General features: G+C 42.2%; 2 protein-coding genes across 2 annotated transcripts in view; both read left to right on the top strand.

Annotated features, from left to right (window-relative positions):
* The window catches only part of TIAL1 (TIA1 cytotoxic granule associated RNA binding protein like 1), a 53,288-nt gene extending 50,398 nt beyond the window's left edge, over nucleotides 1-2,890 (top strand). Inside the window, exons 10-12 of the mRNA XM_077455472.1 lie at nucleotides 1,024-1,147; nucleotides 1,422-1,561; nucleotides 1,649-2,890. Coding sequence (XP_077311598.1) covers nucleotides 1,024-1,147; nucleotides 1,422-1,561; nucleotides 1,649-1,769 — 385 coding nt within the window. The 3' untranslated portion in view covers nucleotides 1,770-2,890. The remainder of the gene's footprint in view (nucleotides 1-1,023; nucleotides 1,148-1,421; nucleotides 1,562-1,648) is intronic.
* Nucleotides 2,891-10,877: 7,987 nt separating this feature from the next.
* Nucleotides 10,878-20,143, top strand: part of RGS10 (regulator of G protein signaling 10) — a 74,289-nt gene continuing 65,023 nt past the window's right edge. Inside the window, exon 1 of the mRNA XM_077455474.1 lies at nucleotides 10,878-11,710. Coding sequence (XP_077311600.1) covers nucleotides 11,686-11,710 — 25 coding nt within the window. The 5' untranslated portion in view covers nucleotides 10,878-11,685. The remainder of the gene's footprint in view (nucleotides 11,711-20,143) is intronic.

Here is a 20,143-nt window from a genome sequence, read left to right as displayed (position 1 = left end):
GCAGCTATAAATACTACAGCTGCTGACTTTTAATAAATGGACACTCACCTGTCCCGGGTTCCAGCAATGCCGGCAGCCGAGGCCGATCGATTGCTCGGCCCTCGGCTGCTGCCGCCACCATTCTAGGTGAGGGAATCAGGAAGTGAAGCGAATCGGCTTCATTTCCCGGTTCCCTACTGCGCATGCGCGAGTCGCGCAGCGCAATAGGAATTCTCCGCGCTGTCACTGGGACCCGTGTGTCCCAGCAGACAGCGCGGCAGGACAGGAAATGGCGTAGACTCCCATGGGAGTCTATGCCCGGAAGTGGGTGTAAATACCTGTCTTCGACAGGTATCTCCACCCCCCTCCCCCCTGAAAGGTGCCAATTGTGACACCGGAGGGGGGGAGGGATCCGATCAGCGGAGGTTCCACTTTAGGGTGGAACCCCGCTTTAAGGAGCACAACATTAACGTTTTGGGTCCATGTTCAGGAAAATACCCAGATCTTAATCCCATTGAGAACTTGTCAATTCTCGAGGTGGGCGAACAAAAAACCCCCCCACAAATTCTGACAAACTCCAAGCATTGATAATGGAAGACTGGGCTGCCATCAGGGCGTGGTCCAGAAGTTGATTGACAGCATGCCAGGGCAATTGCAGAAGTCTTGAAAGAGAAGGGTCAACACTGCAACTATTGACTCTTTTTTGCATAAACTTAATGTAATTGTCAGTGAAAGCCTTTGACACTTATAAAATGCTTGTAATTATACTTCAGTATATCATAGTAACATCTGACAAAAAGATCTAAAATTGCTGAAGTAGCAGACTTTGAAAATTAATATTTGTGTCATTCTCAAAACTTTTGGCCACGGCTGTATTTGTAATTGACATGTTTTGAGTTTAGAATGAAGTTTTGGATAAATGGTATGGCTTTCCTATTCCAAGACCCTCAAGCACAGATGGTAGTTTGCAAATATGGGCAGCATTAGGTTTCAGGAAAGCTCTTTATTCCATTTATTAACGCTGTATTTCTCTTGTCCTTGTAGATTTTCCAGCCATGACAGTGCTGCACACGCTATTGTGTCTGTAAATGGCACCACCATAGAAGGGCATGTTGTGAAATGCTACTGGGGTAAAGAGACCCCAGACATGGCAAAGGGCTTCCAGCAGGTCAGTATTGTGCTTACCAACAATCAGATTGTCTTTAAAATGTGATTTGTTTGAAAAGCTTTCCCCATATGTAAGAATAAAAAATGGCTATCGCAGTTAAAGGTTAGCTCTGCAGGATAGATTTTTTTTTTTTTTTTTTTCTTGGGATTTTTTAGCTTTATCCCACTTCTGCCTTTTTCTCCATTCCCATTCAGTTTTTCTAATAGAGTCGAACCATTGCAAATGTCGTCATGACCCTTACTGTACCATACGACTTTTGTCCTGTGTCTTCCAGGTGGACTATACTCAGTGGGGCCAGTGGAGCCAGATGTATGGTAGTCCCCAGCAATATGGCCAGTACGTGACTAATGGATGGCAGGTGCCATCTTACAGCATGTATGGACAAGCTTGGAATCAGCAAAACTTCGGAGTTGAGTAAGTGACCTGTTGGTCTTAACTGGAAATGGACTTTTTATATGGAAACTGCTAACTCTTAAATTCATTTTTGTTTATGTATTGTAGACAATCACAGTCTGCTACATGGATGGGTGGCTTCAATGCCCAGGCTCCACCACCAGCACAGGGACCGCCAGTTCTACCAAACCCACCCGGGTACAGTATGGCCAGCTATCAAACGCAGTGAAAAGGACTTTTCTACGAGTGGGTTCACCAGAGGAGACAAACTGGCTGAGGGGGGCATGACGTGAAGAAAAGGCCAATATTCATAGGCAAAATATTTATTTCAAGCTGAAACTGTTCTGGAAACTTTAGCACCACTCGGCTTTAAAAGGACATGACTTTCTAGAATTTGCTTTTTATGAATCCTTTCCCCCGGAATTCTGGACTGGTCTTAGAGACCCAGCTTTCTTTCTTTGTAAAATAAAAGCCATTTGATGGAACTGGCTAGAGAAATGTTTCACTAGAAATTCAGCGTTTTTTATTTTAAATTTTTACCGGCTTTACTTTCTTTTAAAGACATTTTTGATTTTTAACCTGGAGGGTGGGGTTTAGGGTGGTCACTAAAATGGGGGAATTGGATACCCTTTTTAATATTCAGCCATTGCTGTTGGTGTTCCATTCGACAATGTTCACTAAGTGCTGCTGGAAGAGATGCGTTGTGAAAGTTAACAGATCCCGGATATCTGTCATGCAGTTATCTGCTTGTGTCCACGGTCACCTTCCTTTCTGCCATTTGTACACACACAGGTTAAGACCATAATCTGATGTGGCAGCTTAAGGATAAATCCTTTTTTATTTATTGTCACTTGATAACCCTTATCCTGGTACATTGGGGCCCCTTCCCTTTCCAGTTGTGTTTGGCTGCCCCAGTGCTCTGTCCTCAGATACGAGGTGAATTATGGAGCATTGTGCGTGCCTGACCCACCCAAGGTCTAATGGTTTATTTGTGCTCCCAAGAATATCATCACCCCTGTATATAAGTATAGCTGCTGTCTACTAGTCTGATTTCATTACTCCAAAGGTGAGCCAATGAATATATTCTAAGAAAGAAGCCTTAATTTCAATTTTCTAAACGTTTTTATTTGTCACCTTCTGTTGTTGCAGAAAGTTTTGGTATGTAAATACCTTGTTTGATCTTATTTTCAGCTGTTTCTAAGATGTTCATTCTCCTGCATTGGATAAAGAGGATGGACGTATTGTTTTGTGTTGGCCTATATACATAATTTTCTTTTTAATAAATCACCTTGCATACCTTGCAAATGTGCCATTTAACTGCTATGTGATAAATGGTATTTGTGGATTTCACCTTTTTGCTGAGTGGTTTCTGATTATAGGTTAATGACAGGCTGTAGTAGCCCCTTTCTGCTTGCTGCACCAGGAGTGTGGAAGAGGCTTCTGGGGTACCTACAGTGGCAAAAAAGGAAATTGGATCCCCTGCAGATTTTGTAAGTTTTCCCACTTGGAAAAACAACAAAGGTCTATAATTTGTTATCATAGGTGTATTTTAAATGATAGAGATAGAATATCAACCAAAAATCCAGACAAAACGCATGATAAGAATGTTATAAATTGAGTTGCAGTTCCCAGAGTAAAATACGTTTTTGATCCTCTACCAACCAACAATAATTTTGGCAGATTAGTCCTGTCAATATAAGAAGGTGCTCCTAACGGCAACTCTTTATGTGCATGAAAGACATCTACCCACAGAATCTTTCTTCCATTCAAATCTCATCATCATGGGCAAGACCAAAGAGCTATCAAAGGACATCAGGGACATGATTGTAGACCGGCACAAGGCTGGGATGGGCTACAAGACCACCAGCAAGAAGCTTGGTGAGAAGGAGAACTGTTGGAGTGATTATTCACAAATGGAAGAAATGAAAAATTACCATCAGTCTGGAGCTCCATGCAAGATTTAGTCTCATGGGGTAAGGATTATCTTGAGAAAAGTGAGGGATCAGCCTAGAACTACACGGGAGAATCTTGTGAATGATCTTAAGGCAGTTGGGAACACAGTCACCAAACAAATCATTGATGGCACAATACGCCGCCATGGATTGAAATCCTCCAGCGCCCGCAATGTCCCTCCCCCAAGAAGGCACACGTATAGGCCCGTCTGAAGTTTGCCAATGAACATCTAAATGATTCAGATAGGTACTGGAAGAAAGTTCTGCGGTCATATGAGACCAAAATTGAGCTCTTTTGACATTAACTCGACTCGTCATGTTTGGAGGAAGGAAAATGCTAACTATGGCCCTAAGAACACCATCCCTGCTGTCAAGTACGGAGGTGGAAACCTTATGCTTTGGGGCTGTTTCTCTGCTAAAGGTACAGGCTGACTTTGCTGCATTGAGGTGCCAATGGACAGGGACATATATTGTAAAATCTTGGATGAGAACTTTATTCCCTCAGCCAGAACACTGAAGGTGGGTCTTCTAGCATGACAATGACCCAAATCATACCACCAGTGGCAACAAAGGAGTTGCTCAAGAAGGATATTAAGGTTGTAGAGTGACCTAGCCAGTCTCTAGACCTTTATCCTATAGAAAATTTATGGAGGGAGCTGAAACTTCGAGTTGCCAAGCAACAGCCAAGAAACCTTTAAGGATTTAGAGAAGATCTGTAAAGAGTGGACCAAAATCCCCCCTGAGATGCATGCAAACCAGGTCACCAACTACAAGAAAAGTCTTGCCTCTGTTTGCCAACAAGGGTTTCTCCACCAAGTAATAAGTCATTTTTTGCTTGGGGATAAAATACTTTTTTTTACTCGCTGAACTGCAACTCAATTTATAACATTTGTATCATGTTTTTTTCTGGATTTTTGGTTAATATTCTGTCTATCATTCAAAATAGGATAAAAATGATAGACCCTTCATTTCTTTGTAAGTGGGCAATCTTACAAAATCTGCAGGGGATCAAATCATTTCCCCACTGTATAAACATTGAAATGTATTTCCCCCAAACATGTTTTATCTACTTCTCATCCAGTCAAGAAATTTCAGTTAGTGAAACGGGTTAACTATTTTCATGCGGCATTTCATGTGACTCGTATTGTTGGCGTGTGACACCTGCACTTGGGAGATGCATATGCTGCAACTGAAATTTCGGCACATAAAGTGGAGATTGAACACTGCCATTTTCAGCCTCGAGGCATCCCAGTTGAGGCTTGGTTCACATTACTGCTACTACAAAAATCAAATGTATGGCCAGCATTTGTTTTAGCTGTTATGTTACCTGCTTGCTGCAAGCAGAAGGAAGACCACAGTCAACAGCTGCAGAGGCACCATGACTGCCATGATTATTTCATCTCTTAGCTAGGTATTCTCATTCCAAGCAGTAGATGGTGGCCTTGGATGATGCTTCATACTTTTGGTCAGAAAAGCAGATGAGGGCATTTTCAAGGGGATCTCTGAGAGATCATAAATAACTGGAAGTGTTACACATTACTGAGCATACAGCACTTATTGTAGCAAATCTATTAGATGACAGTCCACTTTAACCCTTTTATCGCCAGAGCTGTTTTTGCACTCATGCTGAAAATGTATAATTTTAGGCCTGAAGATTATATAAAACCCACCAAATATATATTTTCTGAATGCTCACTCCCTACAGAATAAAATAGCGGTAGTTCCAATTTATGTCGCATGATATTACCACAAAGGTCTAGGAAATGTAACATTTCAGTAACAAATACTACACTAAAGGTAATTTAACCCCTTCCCGCCGAGCGTACGCAGATGTGCGTACTTGGCTTCCGGGGGTTATACCGGGATGATGCCTGCACCTGCAGGCATCATCCCGGTACCGTTTTTCAGAGCGGGCGATCTGCTTTCCAGCCATAACAACCGATGCGACTAAAAGCCTCTCAGCTGTTATGCCGGAGGAGCGGGAGGGGACGTCCCCCCTCCCGTCGCTCTTACCAGTGCTCCCACTCAATCGGGAGCACCAATGCACTGTCTGCCTCCGGCGGCTGGGCAGGGACTGGAATGAAGCCCGTAAGAGGCTTCATTACGGTCTCCTAATAGTAAACACGGACGCGACGTCATGCCGTCACTTCCCGTTTACTCGGCTGCCAATGGCACAGAATTTAAAAAAATATACAGTATTCAGAATCGCCGTTTTCAGCGATCTGAATACTTTGAAGTGTAAAGGAGGGATTGGGGGGGGGGGGATCCCTCCATAAAGAGTACCTGTCACCACCTATTACTGTCACAAGGGATGTTTACATTCCTTGTGACAGCAATAAAAGTGATCAAATTTTTTTTTTTTTTAAACTATTAATTTTAAAATAAAATTATTTTTTTTTAAAGCAGCCACCGTCCCCGCGAGCTCGCGAAGCAAACGCATATGGAAGTCGCGCCCGCATATGTAAACGGTGTTCAAATCACACATGTGAGGTATCGCCGTGATCGTCAGAGCGAGAGCAATAATTCTAGACCACCTCTGTAACTGGTAACCGTAAAAAAAAATTTAAAACGTCGCCTATTGAGATTTTTAGGTACCATAGTTTGTTGCCATTCCATGAGTGCGTGCGATTATAAAGTGTGACATGTTTGGTATCTATTTACTCGGCGTAACATCTTGCACATTATGCAAAATTTGGGCTAATTTTACGGTTTCGTTTTTTTTTTTTTTTTTTTTTTTTTATTAATGAAAGTGTCCCTTTTCCCAAAAAGTTGTGTTTTAAAACACTGCTGCGCAAAAACCGTGTGACATAAAATATTGCAACAATCGCTGTTTTATTCTCTAGAGTCTCTGCTTAAAAAGTTGTGTGTGTGCGTGTATATGTGTGTGTGTATATATATATATATATATATATATATATATATATATATATATATATATATATATATATATATATATATATATATATATGTATGTATGTGTATATATATATATATAATATATATGTATGTATATATATATATATGTGTGTATGTATGTATATACACACACGATTCATGCTGATAGCAAAGGAACAAAAGCAACAAAGGAAGCAGCATAGGAACAAAAGCAGCATACATAAATGTTGCTTAGTGCTCTCAATTGAGATAAGTACATACTATAGAGGATATGAAGTGTCACCTATAGAAAAATATAGGGTACTGAAGCTTATAGCCATTTCACAGGTGCACACAAATTTAAGGTTTAACATCTATTTACTTGGTGCAACCTCATCTTTTATATTTTACCAAAAAAGTTGGGTCATTTATTGAGTTTGTGTGCCCTTAACCCTTTGACTAAGCCTATTTTTGGCATTTGGTGTTTACAAGTTAAAAATACATATTTTTTGCTAGAAAATTGCTTGAAACCCCCAAACATTTATATATATATATATATATATATATATATATATATATATAATATTATAAATGTTTGGGGGTTGGTTCCAAGTAATTTTCTAGCAAAAAATATGTATTTTTAACTTGTAAACACCAAATGCCAAAAATAGGCTTAGTCAAAGGGTTAAGGGCACACAAACTCAATAAATTACCCAACTTTTTGGTAAAATATAAAAGATGAGGTTGCACCAAGTAAATAGATACCAAACATGTTAAACCTTAAATTTGTGTGCACCCATGAAATGGCTATAAGCTTCAGTACCCTATATTTTTCTATAGGTGACACTTCATACCCTCTATAGTATGTACTTATCTCAATTGAGAGCACTAAGCAACATTTATGTATGCTGCTTTTGTTCCTTTGCTATCAGCATGAATCGTGTCTTAAATCAGGGGAGATCTGGGCATGCTCAGTGACTTCATTCTACAGAACAAAAAGGATTACAACAATACTAAGCAAGTAAGGAGATATCTACAAGCAGTGTTCATTAGGGTTTTTTATGCTGATTTACATGGGACAAAGTTGTGGGGGAGGGTTTACAACCACTTTAAGAACTAATATTTTGACTCAAACCAAAAAAAGTATTTTGAGTTCTTAATCAGATACAGGCAATTAAAAACATGGGACAAATACGTGCCTTGGTCCTCAAAGGGTTAACAACTATGTGGGCCTTTCTTATTGCTCATAGTTACCACCATCTATCCACCAGCCTTATTTTCTGCATTGTAGAGTTGGTGTTATTGAACCCTCCAAGTGAAACAGCATACCTTGCCTCTAACATTTCTTACTGTGTACTTTTGTTCGTAACGTTTCATTTCTTCACAATCAACCTTTGCAGATTCTCAGGTGGCACCACTCCTGTATAAGCTCCTTTTTGGAGTCACCCTTATGTGTGAGCTCCAGCCATGACTACAAAGCACTGGACTCAAAGCGACTCCCACTGCTGCTCCTCCCGATGACTTTGCTGAGACATCGCTTTCAATAGAAGATGATCTGTGGTGCTGTGAAGAATACAATGCTCTCTTTCTGAATTTTCAGTACAAGCAAATGGTGCAGGGAGAACAGCGTTGGGCATTTTTACAACTTAAAGCGGTGTTCCAGTCTTTTTATTTATTTATATTTTATTTTTTTACAGGGGTCCCTCGTAATCTGCCTCTTCCTCTCCAAGGCATCTGACATCATTTTCCCTCGGCGCCCGTGCTCGTTAGTGCTCCTGGGAGATGGCTGTCATCATTTCCCAGGAGTCGCTAGGCAGCGCCGAGGGCTTCCCTGCCATCACAACGGGGGCGACAACTTCTGACGACGCCCGTTGTGATGGCAACGTCTGAAATGTACAGCGCATGCGTGAGAACGGGTGGTGCATGCTGGTCGCTCATATTCACCAGAGCCCGGAAGATGGCGCTTGTGGGCTTCACAAGCATTATGGAAACTGCCCATGAAGAGGAATATAAATTATATTCCTCGATGAAATCGGCCATCGAGGGCCGATTCAGCAAAGAAACGTGAGTGCTCCAAAAATGATTTTTAAATCAAGATATGGATCCTTAAAAAAAAATAAACAGTGGGAACTCTGCTTTAAAAATGTAAGTCATTAACTATTAAGGAAAGATACAACAATATGGAGACAGTTTCTTTGGCGGACCAATAACTAGTACTGTAGTAGATTTAGCGATAGGAGTTTATAAAAGTACAAATAATGCAAGGATTCTGACTGGTTGCGTCAACAAGAAATGGCACGTTTTTTTCCTATCTGAATGTGGAATTGTCAGCACTAGAAATGGTAATATGTTTTTTTTTTTTTTTTTTTTTTTTCAAATGAGCCCCGAATGTCTTAAAGAGGAAGTAAACCCTGTTGAGTTTACTTCTTCTTTTTTTCCCTGCAAAGGTAAAGCATAATGGACTACTATGCATCGCATCGTAGCCCATTATGTGTCACTTACCTGACACAGGAGCCAGCGAAGTCGCGCTGTCCCCTGTAGTCCGCCGCATCCATCTTGCTGGTGGCGTCTCGCAGCTCCGCTGCTGTCATTCGGCGAAGCCGCGATGACGTCACTCCCGCGCATGCGCACGGGAGTCGACAAATGCGACAGCTCCATTTTTGGAACTGCCGCGTTCAGTGCGCCTGCGCGCCGCTGTCGTAGACAGCGGTGCCCGTTTTTCGGGCAAATATCTCTTAGGAGATATTGCTTGGACCTACAGGGAAGCCTTAATCTAGGCTTACCTGTAGGTCAAAGTGGTTTGTAAGGGTTTACAACCACTTTAACCAAAACTTTACCAGTTGAAAAGAAACATATGTAACAAAAGCAGTATATTTGTTCCAATCCAAAAGAAATAGACCGATAATCAATATGTGCGTAAAATATTTTCATTTGTCACGGTCTTTAGAGGAGGGGATGGTGTCCAAATGTGGCCTTCCGTGTGCCATCTTCCAGTAGCGGGTTGAAAAGGACAGGCATACTAGGAGATTCACTATCAGGCTGTGGAATATGCTTAATTTCCTCTGTAACACGCCTGCTGACCCAGAGAATCATGGTACATAGAAGATACTTTGGTCCATCTATAACATGCAGTCTTCCAACTTCTGTGGTCAGTATCTTAACCATTTCAGCCTCGGAAGGTTTTACCCCTTTCTGACCAGGCCATTTTTTGCGATATTACACTGCGTTGTTTTAACTGACAATTGCGCAGTCGTGTGACGATGTACCCAAATGTGTCCTTTTTTTTGCCATAAATGGCTTTCTTTTGGTGGTATTTGATCACTCCTGCTTTTTGTTTTTTTTGCACTATAAACAAGAAAAACGACAATTTTGAAAACTATTTTTTACTTTTTGCCATAAAACATACATTTAAAAAAAAAAATCAAATTTCTTCATCAATTTAAGCCAATTTGTATTCTGCTACAGATTTTTGGTAAAAAATAAATACCAATAGGCGTATATTGATTGGTTTGGCGATTTATTTTTATTTTTTTTGTAACTAGTTTTTACTAGTAATGGCGGCAATCAGCGATTTTTAGTGGGACTGCAACATTGCGGCGGATAAATCTGACACTTAGTGACACTTTGAGAACACCAATGACACCAATGCAGTGATCGGTGCTAAAAACAATGGACTGAATGAATGTATAAATGACACTGGAGGAGGGTTAACATCAGGGGCAATGAAAGGGTTACCTGTTCCCAATGAGTGTTTTCTTACTGTGTGGGGGCCGGATGCACTCAAGGAAGAGACATCTGTGTACCTGATTAGCAGGAATCACAGATGGTCTCCTCTTGTCTGACAGAACAACGGTCTGCCTTGTTTTGCTGGTGACTAGCGGCCGCTGGACCAGCTGATTTGGTCCATACCCTGTTTCCCCAAAAATAAGACCTAGCGTGATTGTCAGTGATGGCTGCAATATAAGCCCTACCCCCAAATAAGCCCTAGTTAAATTCCTTGTAGGTCTTATTTTCAGGGTAGGGCTTATTTTTGGGTAAACAAGGTAGGGCTTATTTGGGTGGTAGGGCTCATATTGCAGCCATCACCGGCAATCGCGCTAGGTCTTATTTTCTGGAAAGCAGGAGTATGTGACCAGTCACAGCGGGAGCGTGGTTCCGGCAGCGTGTGTCCCAGAGCCGTCCATGACAGTCGCATACCGATAGTTTATGTTGCGCTTAAGGGCCGCCCTGCCGCAGTATATGTACGCGGGGCGGTCCTTAAGTGGTTAAAGTGATACCAAAGTCTTGTTTTTTTCTTTAAAAATAAACATGTTATACTTGCCTGCTCTGTGAAATGGCTTTGCACAGAGAAGCTTGGATCCTCCTCAGGTCCCCCTTCAGCGCTCCTGGCCCCAACCTCCTATCGTGTGCCCCCACAGCAAGCAGCAATTTTTTTATTTTATTTTTTGCACTGTCTTTAATTTTTTTGTTTTCATTTTATTGCTATCACAAGGGATGATAACATCCCTTGTGATAGCATGGGCGATGACTGGTCCTCTTTATGGCAAGATCTGGGGTCTATTAAGCCCCAAATCTCTCCTCTGGCTTCCAGTGCAGCCAATCAGACAGCCAGGTAAATGGAGAGGTGGAACTGAAAGGGAAGACATACTCAACGATTCCTGTTTTTGGGGTCACATGGAAAAACGTTGGTTCCTCTCTCTGTTCTGTGCAGCCAGCGCCACCGGTCGCATGACTCCTGGGGTCCACGATCAGACTGCTGACTTTTAATATAAGGACATTTACCTGTCCAGGGATCCAGCGATATCCTCACTTGAGCCGATTCTTTCATCGGCTTTGGGTGTAGGCTCCGTCAACGTAAGTAACTGAAACTGGCAGTGAAGCCTTGCGGCTTTAGCCAGTTAGCTATTGCACAAGTTCAGCTGCGTTTTGGTTGTGTAGTCTCCTGGGACCTGTGATGTGTCCCAAAAGGCTGTGGTCGAGGGAGGGGGGGCCGAACATATGGCTCAGATCACCACGGTTCATCTGACCAGAAGTGGGAGCGTGTACCTGTCAAAACTCCATAAAGTGCCAAATGAGGCAGTGGAGGGGGGAGGATGCAAACAAACAGAACTTCCCCTTTTGGGTGAAGTTCAGCTTTAAATAACTATAACTAACAAGCCAAACTATTTTTAAGCCGTTTACAGCAAACTCATTTTTCCCTTTTGACATAAGTAAACGTTGATCATAGGTGCCGTCTGTTGGAAAGTGTGTTCTTTTGAAAAATGACTGGCTGGATTACCGGATAAAAACAAAGGACAGGAAGCCTAAAAAAGAAAAAAAATGCAGCCATCACATCTAAGAATAGGTAAGCTGCAATATGTTTGCTTTTGGGTTTAATGCCTTTCATGCCTGAGTACTTCTGACATTTGTTGCTTACAGGTTAAAATCTATTTTTTTTTCTAGAAAATTACCCCCAAACTATATATATCTTCTTTTTTTTTTTTTGTGTGATGACCCTAAAGAATAAAATGGTTTTATGTATTTGTGCAACAATCTTTCAAATGCACTTTTTTGGGTAAAACACTTGCATGAATAAAAAAGACAAAACAGTAAGGTTAGCCCAACTTTCTTGTATAATGTGAAAGATGTTACGCTTTGAAATTGCGCACACTCGTGGGATGGCGACAAACTATGGTACCTAAAAATTCTCCATAGTTGATGCTTTAAATAAAGTAACGGTTACCAGGTTGGTTAGAGTTACAGAGGAGGTCTTTTTGCTAGAATTATTACTCCCACTCTGACAATCGCAGAGATACCTCACATTTGTGATTTGAGCACCGTTTACATATGCGGGTGCGACTTAGGCATTTTCTCACAAGCTCGCGGGACGGGGGCGCCTTTAAAAATATATTTAGTTTTGTCACTTTCAGACCCCTTTTACACTGAGCAGCCCTGGGCATCAGCGGTAAAGCGATGCTCTCTAGCGACCGAAAAGGAGTTAAATCTGCCCGCAAAACGCCACTGCAGCGGCGCTTTGCTGGTGGTATAGCAGCGCTGCCCCATTGTTTTGCACCACTGCAAAGAAGCTGCTGGCAGGACTTCTTTTTTTTTAACGCCCTGCCAGCGCAGCGCCCCAGTGTGAAAGCACTCGGGCTTTCACACTAGGTTTGTGGCTAAGGCTTTTTTCAGGCACTTTACGGGTGCTATTTTTAGCACTGTCACAAGGAATGTAAACATCCTCTGTGACAAATAGGTGGTGACAAGTACTCTTTATGGAGGGATCGGGGCTCTAAAAGACCCCAAGTTGCTCCTTTGAACTTCATAGTATTCTGATCGCCAAAAATTGCAGTTCTAAATACTGTAATTTTTTTTTTAATCGATGCCATTGGCAGCCGAGTAAACCGGAAGCGATGTCGCTTCTGTGTGTTTACATAGAAGAATGGAACGAAGGTGGGATGGGAGGCCCAGGAAGAGCGGCGGAAGGGGAGGATGGGGTTGGGGAATGTCCCCTCCTGCTCCTTTAGGATAACAGCCGAGCAGCTTTTAACTGCATCGTTTATCTCTAAAGAGCCATCCACTGGCTCTAAAACAAACGGTACCGGGGTGATTCCTGCAGCTGTAGGCATCATCCCGGTATAGCCCCTTAAAGCCGAGTCCGCATATGTGTGTACGGTTGGTGCTAAGGCGTTAAAGTGGTTGTAAACCCTTACACACACCTTTTACCTACAGACAAGCCTATAATAAGGCTTACCTGTAGGTACTGTGAATATCTCCTAAGCTTGCACCGTTTAGGAGATATTCACTGTATCCGCATGTGCACGTCACCGGCACATGTGCACTGAAGAAACAGCTTGCTTTTCCCGTTACCGGCATCTCCCGCGTGTCTACATGGGAGTGACTTCATCGCAGCTCCATCCAATCGGAGCCAGCAATACCCTAAATGACTTCGGGAGACATGTCGCCAGCCACAGCGATGTGCCAAGACCACTGCGGGGGCTTCGATCTGTGGTAGGTATTTCATAATGAGCTAGTATCCTATGCATACTAGCTCATTATGCCTTTGTTTTGCAGGGTTTTTTTTTCTCGTGAGTTTACAGCCACTTTAATACTGCTTTAAGTCTAGGTGTAGAGGTATAAAGAAAAAAAATCTTCCTGATGGATGATGTAGTCTGTTTCTACAGATTACTTCATATAGAATGGAAGTTCCTGCCATTGATAATGGTTTCTCTTCATTTATATGTCTCCTCTAAGTACAAGAAAATACAGCATTCCCTCCTATTCTTAAACTGGCTTCAGGTGGATAGAATTTTGAATGAAAATTGTCAAATCATCATTAGTTTTTAACCACAGTGATGAGAAAATTCGAAGAATGGAATTTTTAAACAAATTCATTTCTAACATTGTACTGTATACCTTTTGCTCGGTGAAGTCCAATTGATTCTAAAAGCAAATAAAATCTTTAGAACGACTTTCTGAGACTTTTATCCTAATTTTTGGGGGGAAATTCTTTATTCTGCACTCTGACTAGTGTATCCTGGCAGTGGAGGAATCTTCCACTTGTTTAATGGTTTGTTTCTTTCATGTCGTGTTGTGTGCTAAGTGGTTGCTGCAATATTTCTTCTGGTAGTTGTGTAGATGACGCATACAGTGAGGGAAGAAAAAGTATTTGGTCCCCTGCTGATTTTGTATGTTTACCCACTGACAAAGAAATGATCAGTCTAATTTTAATGGTAGGTTTATTTTAACAGCGAAAGACAGAATAACAAATCCAGAAAAATGCGTTTCAAAATAAGTTATAGATTGATTTGCATTTTAATGAGTGAAATAAGTATTTGATCGGTTTCTGGCTCCCAGGTGTCTTCTATACAGGTAATGATCTGAGATTAGGAACACTCTCTCTTAAAGGTGCTCCTAATCTCAGCTTTTTACCTGTATAAAAGACACCTCTCCAAAGAGGCAATCAGTCAGATTCCAATCTCTCCACCATGGCCAAGACCAAAGAGCTGTCTAAGTATGTCAGGGACAAGATTGTAGATCTAAAAAGGCTGGAATGGGCTACTAGACCATCGCCAAGCAGCTTGGTGTGAGGATGACAACAGTTGGTGCGATTATTCGCAAATGGAAGAAACGGTCATCTCCCTCAGTCTGGGCCTCCGTGCAAGATTTCACCTCGTGGAGTTTCAGTGATCATGTGAATAGTGAGGAATCAGCCCAGAACTAAACTGGAGAATCTTGTCACTGATCTCAAGGCAGCTAGGGCCATAGTCACCAAGGAAACCATCAGTAACACATTATGCCATGAAGGCCTGAAATTCTGCAGTGCCTGCAAGGTCCCCCTGCTCAAGAAAGCACATCTATATCTGAAGTTTAATCAACATCTGAATGATTCAGAGGCGAACTGGGTGAAAGTGTTGTGGTCAGATGAGACCACAATTGAGCTCAACAAGTGTTTGGAGGAGGAAGGATGCTGCCTATGAGAACACCACCCCCACCGTCAAACATGGAGGTAGAAACATATTTTGGGGGTGTTTTTCTGCTAAGGGGACAGGAAAACTTAATCAAAGGACTGGGCCCACGTACCATCAAATCTTGGATGAGAACCTCCTTCCCTCAGCCAGGGCATTGAAAATGGGTAGTGGATGGGTATTCCAGCATGACACAAAGCTCAACAAAGTGGCTCAAGAAGCACATTCAGGTCCTGGAGTGGCCTAACCAGTCTCCAGACCTTAAACTTATAGAAAATATGTGGAGGGAGCAAAAAGTTCTAGTTGCCAAATGTCAGCGTTGAAACTTTAATCACTTTGAGAGGATCTGCAAGGAGGAATGGGACAAAATCCCTCCTGAGATGTGTGCAAACCTGGTGGCCAACTACAAGAAACGTCTGACCTCTGCCAACAAGGGTTTTTCCACCAAGTACTAAGTCATGTTTTGTGAAGGGGTCAAATACTTTTCTCTCATTAAAATGCAAATCAATTTTAACTTATTTGAAATGCCTTTTTCTGGATGTTTTTTGTTCTTTCTCTCACTGTTAAAATAAACCTGCCAATAAAATTATAGACTGATCATTTCTTTGTCAGTGGGCAAACGTACAAAATCAGCAGGGGATCGAATATTTTTTCCTCCCTCTGTACATTTGAGCTTAATTGTATTCCTAGTTTTGACATGAGCGCTTTATATAAAGCATTAGTACTAGTACTTGGAGGTTGCGGTTTTAAATATCATAATTGGTGTCCATATAATCATGCTGTCCATCCTACCAAACTTTAATACATACATTTTTATTAGGTAAGGCTAAATTAATGAGCATATCTCATCCCAGAGGTCCTAATGGTTCAGGTACCTAACCAGCTGTGGTCTAAGGGACAGTTTACACCACATGCAGTCCAGTGCCTTTTTGTTCTGCATCAAAAGTGCATGGAAAGTAGGTTATATGGTTTTTCCATGGCATGGTTCACACCAGTGCTTGCAGTTCCAGTGTGTTCCAGTTTCAGAAAAAAAAGTAGAACATGCTGCATTTTTCCTGCACTGGAATGCTGTAAAACGCATCAAAAATGCACTGCAACGCACACGCCACGCAGAAAAGGGGGGGGGGGTGCACTGGACTGCTTAAACCCATCTGGGACACATCCGGACAGCATTTCTATGGTATGAACTGACCCTAATAGTTGCCCCAACAATGCAGCCATTCCAGTCTGTACGATTTTCATTGCAGTAGGTTAGTCTGAGCCATTGTGTGTATGGAGCTCGTTTTTGCTTTTTTTTTTTCTTGTTTCTTAAAGTTAACAGCCCAGAAAATGCCCAGTATGTTTTAATGGGATGGTATTTTAACCACTTGACCTCCAGAAGATTTACCTCCTTCATGACCAGGCCACTTTTTGCGAAACAGCACTGTTACTGTAATGACTATTGCACGGTATGCAATGCTGAACCCAAATAAGATTTGGCGATCAATGGGTGCCAGAGGACATCGAGTGCCTGGCGCCCACAGATTGGCGTCTGCTGTGAAGAATCGCTATAGGGCGGTTGGCAAGTGGTTAAAGGAAGTTGTGTATTAAATGATTTTTTCCCTCTGTCTTTTTAATTTATTATGGACTCTTTGATAGTGGTCGGTTTGCTTTGCTTTTTATTGCTTTACCAAAAAAAAAATCTACAAAAATGGACTAGAAATGTATGACTTATGCAGCCACAGAGGCTGCTAAACATTCACAGAGAGGTCATGATAGTAAAGCAGTTGTGGTAGTCATATACATGTTGTTTCAGCTGCTGTTTGGCAAGCTTGATTTTACACCTTGTGGCTTGAACTATAAATGTCCTGAGACAACTTTTATAATAAAGGCCGTCTTTCATGATCTGCCAAATGTTTGTAGATGCTTTGCTGGCCCGTGGGAAAATTTGTGATAAACATAGCTTTCCTCATCATTTCTCCTAATGCCAGCGTAATGTCCATTGGATCTGAAAGAAGCTGCAACATTCGGAAATGCTGTAACATAAGCGTTTAAAGAGATGACTGGGATTGCATGTTTTATGCAAAAACTGATTATGCTGAACTCCATTGAAATGGTTCTAGACTGGAGAGGGTGGTTGGGAAGAAACTTTTCTTAATCGTACATAACAGGAAGACTTGTATTCATAAACAATGGGTTATAATCTGCTACTTTGAAGTGATTGGACATTGGCAAAAACTTTGCTGAGGATCCCCCCGTGCACCCCCTTATAATCCCTCCCACTTCATGGACCTCCATTTTTTTTTTATTTGCCTGTGTCCTCACTACTTAGAGACTTCTCCCAAAATTCACCTGCTGTTTCTGTGCTCACTAGCAGTTTGTAGACTGGTTACTCTTCTACCCTAATGTTTTAAGCATGCTATGGCTACAATTGCCTTCGACTGAAAGGGCGTCAAAAGTGGATCTACCCTTTTGTTGCAAAGCCTTGGATACCAAAACCCTTCAAGCCTATCCAGAAACAATGAAGGGCCTTCCCCAATCTCAGGAATGGGGGAACATCTGTTGGCAGTTGCACCAGTATAGATTACGAAAGTCTGGATTCAATCTCTTGTTTCCGAGGTATAAAAAATAGACATTCTATCCCTGCTCACTCTTTAATTCCTAATCTCCAATCTGCCAGTTTAACCGCAGATTTTTGGGCTTCCTTGAGTCCCTTTTGGCAAAAGGAGTGGTAATCTCAGTTCCTGCAGAGGAAAGGTTTAGAGGGTTTTACTTTAACCTATACAATTCTCTGATTGGACAAGATGGCTCGCTTTCCATGGTTAACCGATGGTAGTTGCATATTCAGAAAAAGTTGTGACTAGTGGGCATAAAGCCGGATTGGACCAACCCCTGCATCACCTTGCTAAATCTTGTGGCCAGTACCCTGGAAAGAATCTTCACATCCAAATTCAGAATTGAAATGGGGCGCTAAGACTCTGGTGCCAGGAGATCCTAACCCGGTTTTGGAAGTACTATGATGCAGGCATCATTCATGGAATCCGGGTGTCAGGATACATTTCATGCGGTAAGCCATCCAGACCCGGGCCTTTCCATTAGGAGAGTCTGCCACTGCCTGGCTGAACTTGTCGAATGTTGGGGGGGGGGGGGGGGTTAATTCCCGTTTAGCTATAGCAGAAAGAGATGGAAATTTTAGATAGTCCAAAATTACCTCCGCCATGCCATTGGGGTAGTCTACCTTACTCTGGTATAAGTTACTATAGAAAGTACCAAATGATCTCAGTATGTCATGTGGGCCATTTCTACAGGTAGCCTCTGGTGTTCTAATATAAGAAATAAAATTTGTGTCGCTCTGAGTCCTTGCTATTACTGCCAGCATGTGACCCGTTCTCTCTGCCTCCTCAAAACCGCAGCATTTAGAGTAAAATCTTGAGTGTTCAGCTTTGTCTAGAGCTGTTCGCCTATACATCATTTGGGCATCTTTTCATGCTGAGTGATTGGAGGGGGTAGGGTCCTGAACATTTTGAGCCTCCTTCTGCTGTACTTCAATCTACAAGATTTTTCCCATGCTACATTTTTTTTTTTTTTTTATGGACATTAATGGCTTTGAGTAGCATACCCCATAAGTACGCCTTCATAGAGTCCCAAACCAATTGGGGGGGGCAGAACTGTCGTTAATGTGGAAAAATTCAGTTAGGGACTTGCCTAGGGAGTCCTTCTGGGGCAGTACCTGCAACCAAAAAGTGGGAACCCTTGCATTTTTTTATTTTTTTTTTAGTCCTTGGTTTAATTTTGTCTAGAGTGACCAGGAGGGGGAGATGTCTGACAATCCCCCTGTTAAATATTGTATATTGGACACCCATGGAAGAAATTAGTCTGTGCCCAAAGAGAGGTCGATTCTTGACAGGGTCTGGTAGGTACTGGAGCAGCATGAGTAAACATGAGACAGTGGGTTCTTAAGGCACCATATGTCAAGCAATCCCAGTTCCTTGCATTGTCTATAAAAAGGGGTCTCCACCTGAGGACCCGCCAGGTGCTTATCCATGCTGGGATTGCGTGCACGATTGAAGTCCCCCTTAACCAGCAGAGGAATCCATGGATTATCTGCCAAAAATGCACCTATCTTCCGTAATACCTTGCCATTCTAGGGAGGAGGGATATATACTGACCCCAAGATACATTGCATAGAGAACAATTTGCATAGTAGTAAAACAAATCTGCCCTGTTGATCTATAAGAGTCCTTGTGCAGAAAAACTATAGTTTGGAGGAGATTACTATGCTAGAGCCTCTGCCATCAGCAGATTACACAGAATATTGGGTGCAAAACTTTCTATTCTTCAATAGAGAGACCGTGTCATGTGTTATGTGACTTTCCTGCAAGCAGACCATAGATGGAGCATGTTTTAATTGGGTCTTTAACTCCTCTGATGTTCCAGGGCAAAATTACAATTTCACTAGCCCTTCTCATAAGTGAACATATGGAAACAAGGCAGGGCATCATATTTGCAGAACCTGTGACCGAGTGTCCTCCGATCCTGCTCTTGTATAATAGCAGTAAAATCATGTGCATCACAGTACAGTACTTAGTATAGGTCCAGTTGAATTGTCCCAGAAGCATACCAGGTCGTGTGAAAGTCCCAAGATGAAATGGCATGTTAGTAACAAAATTAAGAACAAACCCAGCTAAACTCTCATCCCAGAACTCTGGATGCAAAAGAGATTCCCGCAGGAAGAACGAGGGGGAGAGCAGTTCATCCAGGCTTGCATCTATACATGGATCTCAATGCAAAAGGGTTTCAAATGAAATCGCATATATTTTGAGGTTGGTAACCTTAAAGCAACCGCCTTTAGCTGGGTGTAATAAAGAAGGATGAGGGAATAGGGGTTTCTTGTTTCTGTTGAGCCATATGGCAGCCACCTTAGGATTTCTAGAGGAATAGCATTTCTCCCCTTGCAGCGACCCAGAGCTTAGCAGGGTAGAGCATGGTGTATTGGATCTGAAGAGTGCAAAAAAAAATCTGCGTACTGAGCTCTTCGCTTTTGGACTTCAACAGAACAGTCTGAAAAAGGAGACTTGGGATTTGTTCATGGCTAGAGAGAGGAGTGGCACATTACCTGGAGGCAGAGGTCTTGCAGGGATTCTGTGTGTTCTTTCCACTGCAAAGAAGGGAGTGACGTTTTGCCTATCAAATACTTCCTGCTCGATGAACTCAGTGGGGTTCCTGCCCTCCATGCGCTCAGGGAGGCCCAGAATGCGCACGTTATTTATCCTGAGTCTATTCTCTAGATCATCAATCTGATCAGTGCAGTGATTCATTTCCAAAGCCATTGCTTTTAGGTCACGCTGGAGGGG

Source organism: Lithobates pipiens, unplaced genomic scaffold (assembly GCF_037356315.1).
Source record: "Lithobates pipiens isolate NorthernLeopardFrog02 unplaced genomic scaffold, aLitPip1_a1.2 Scaffold_25, whole genome shotgun sequence".
Classification (NCBI taxonomy): domain Eukaryota; kingdom Metazoa; phylum Chordata; class Amphibia; order Anura; family Ranidae; genus Lithobates; species Lithobates pipiens.
This window is presented reverse-complemented; position numbering and strand designations above follow the sequence as displayed.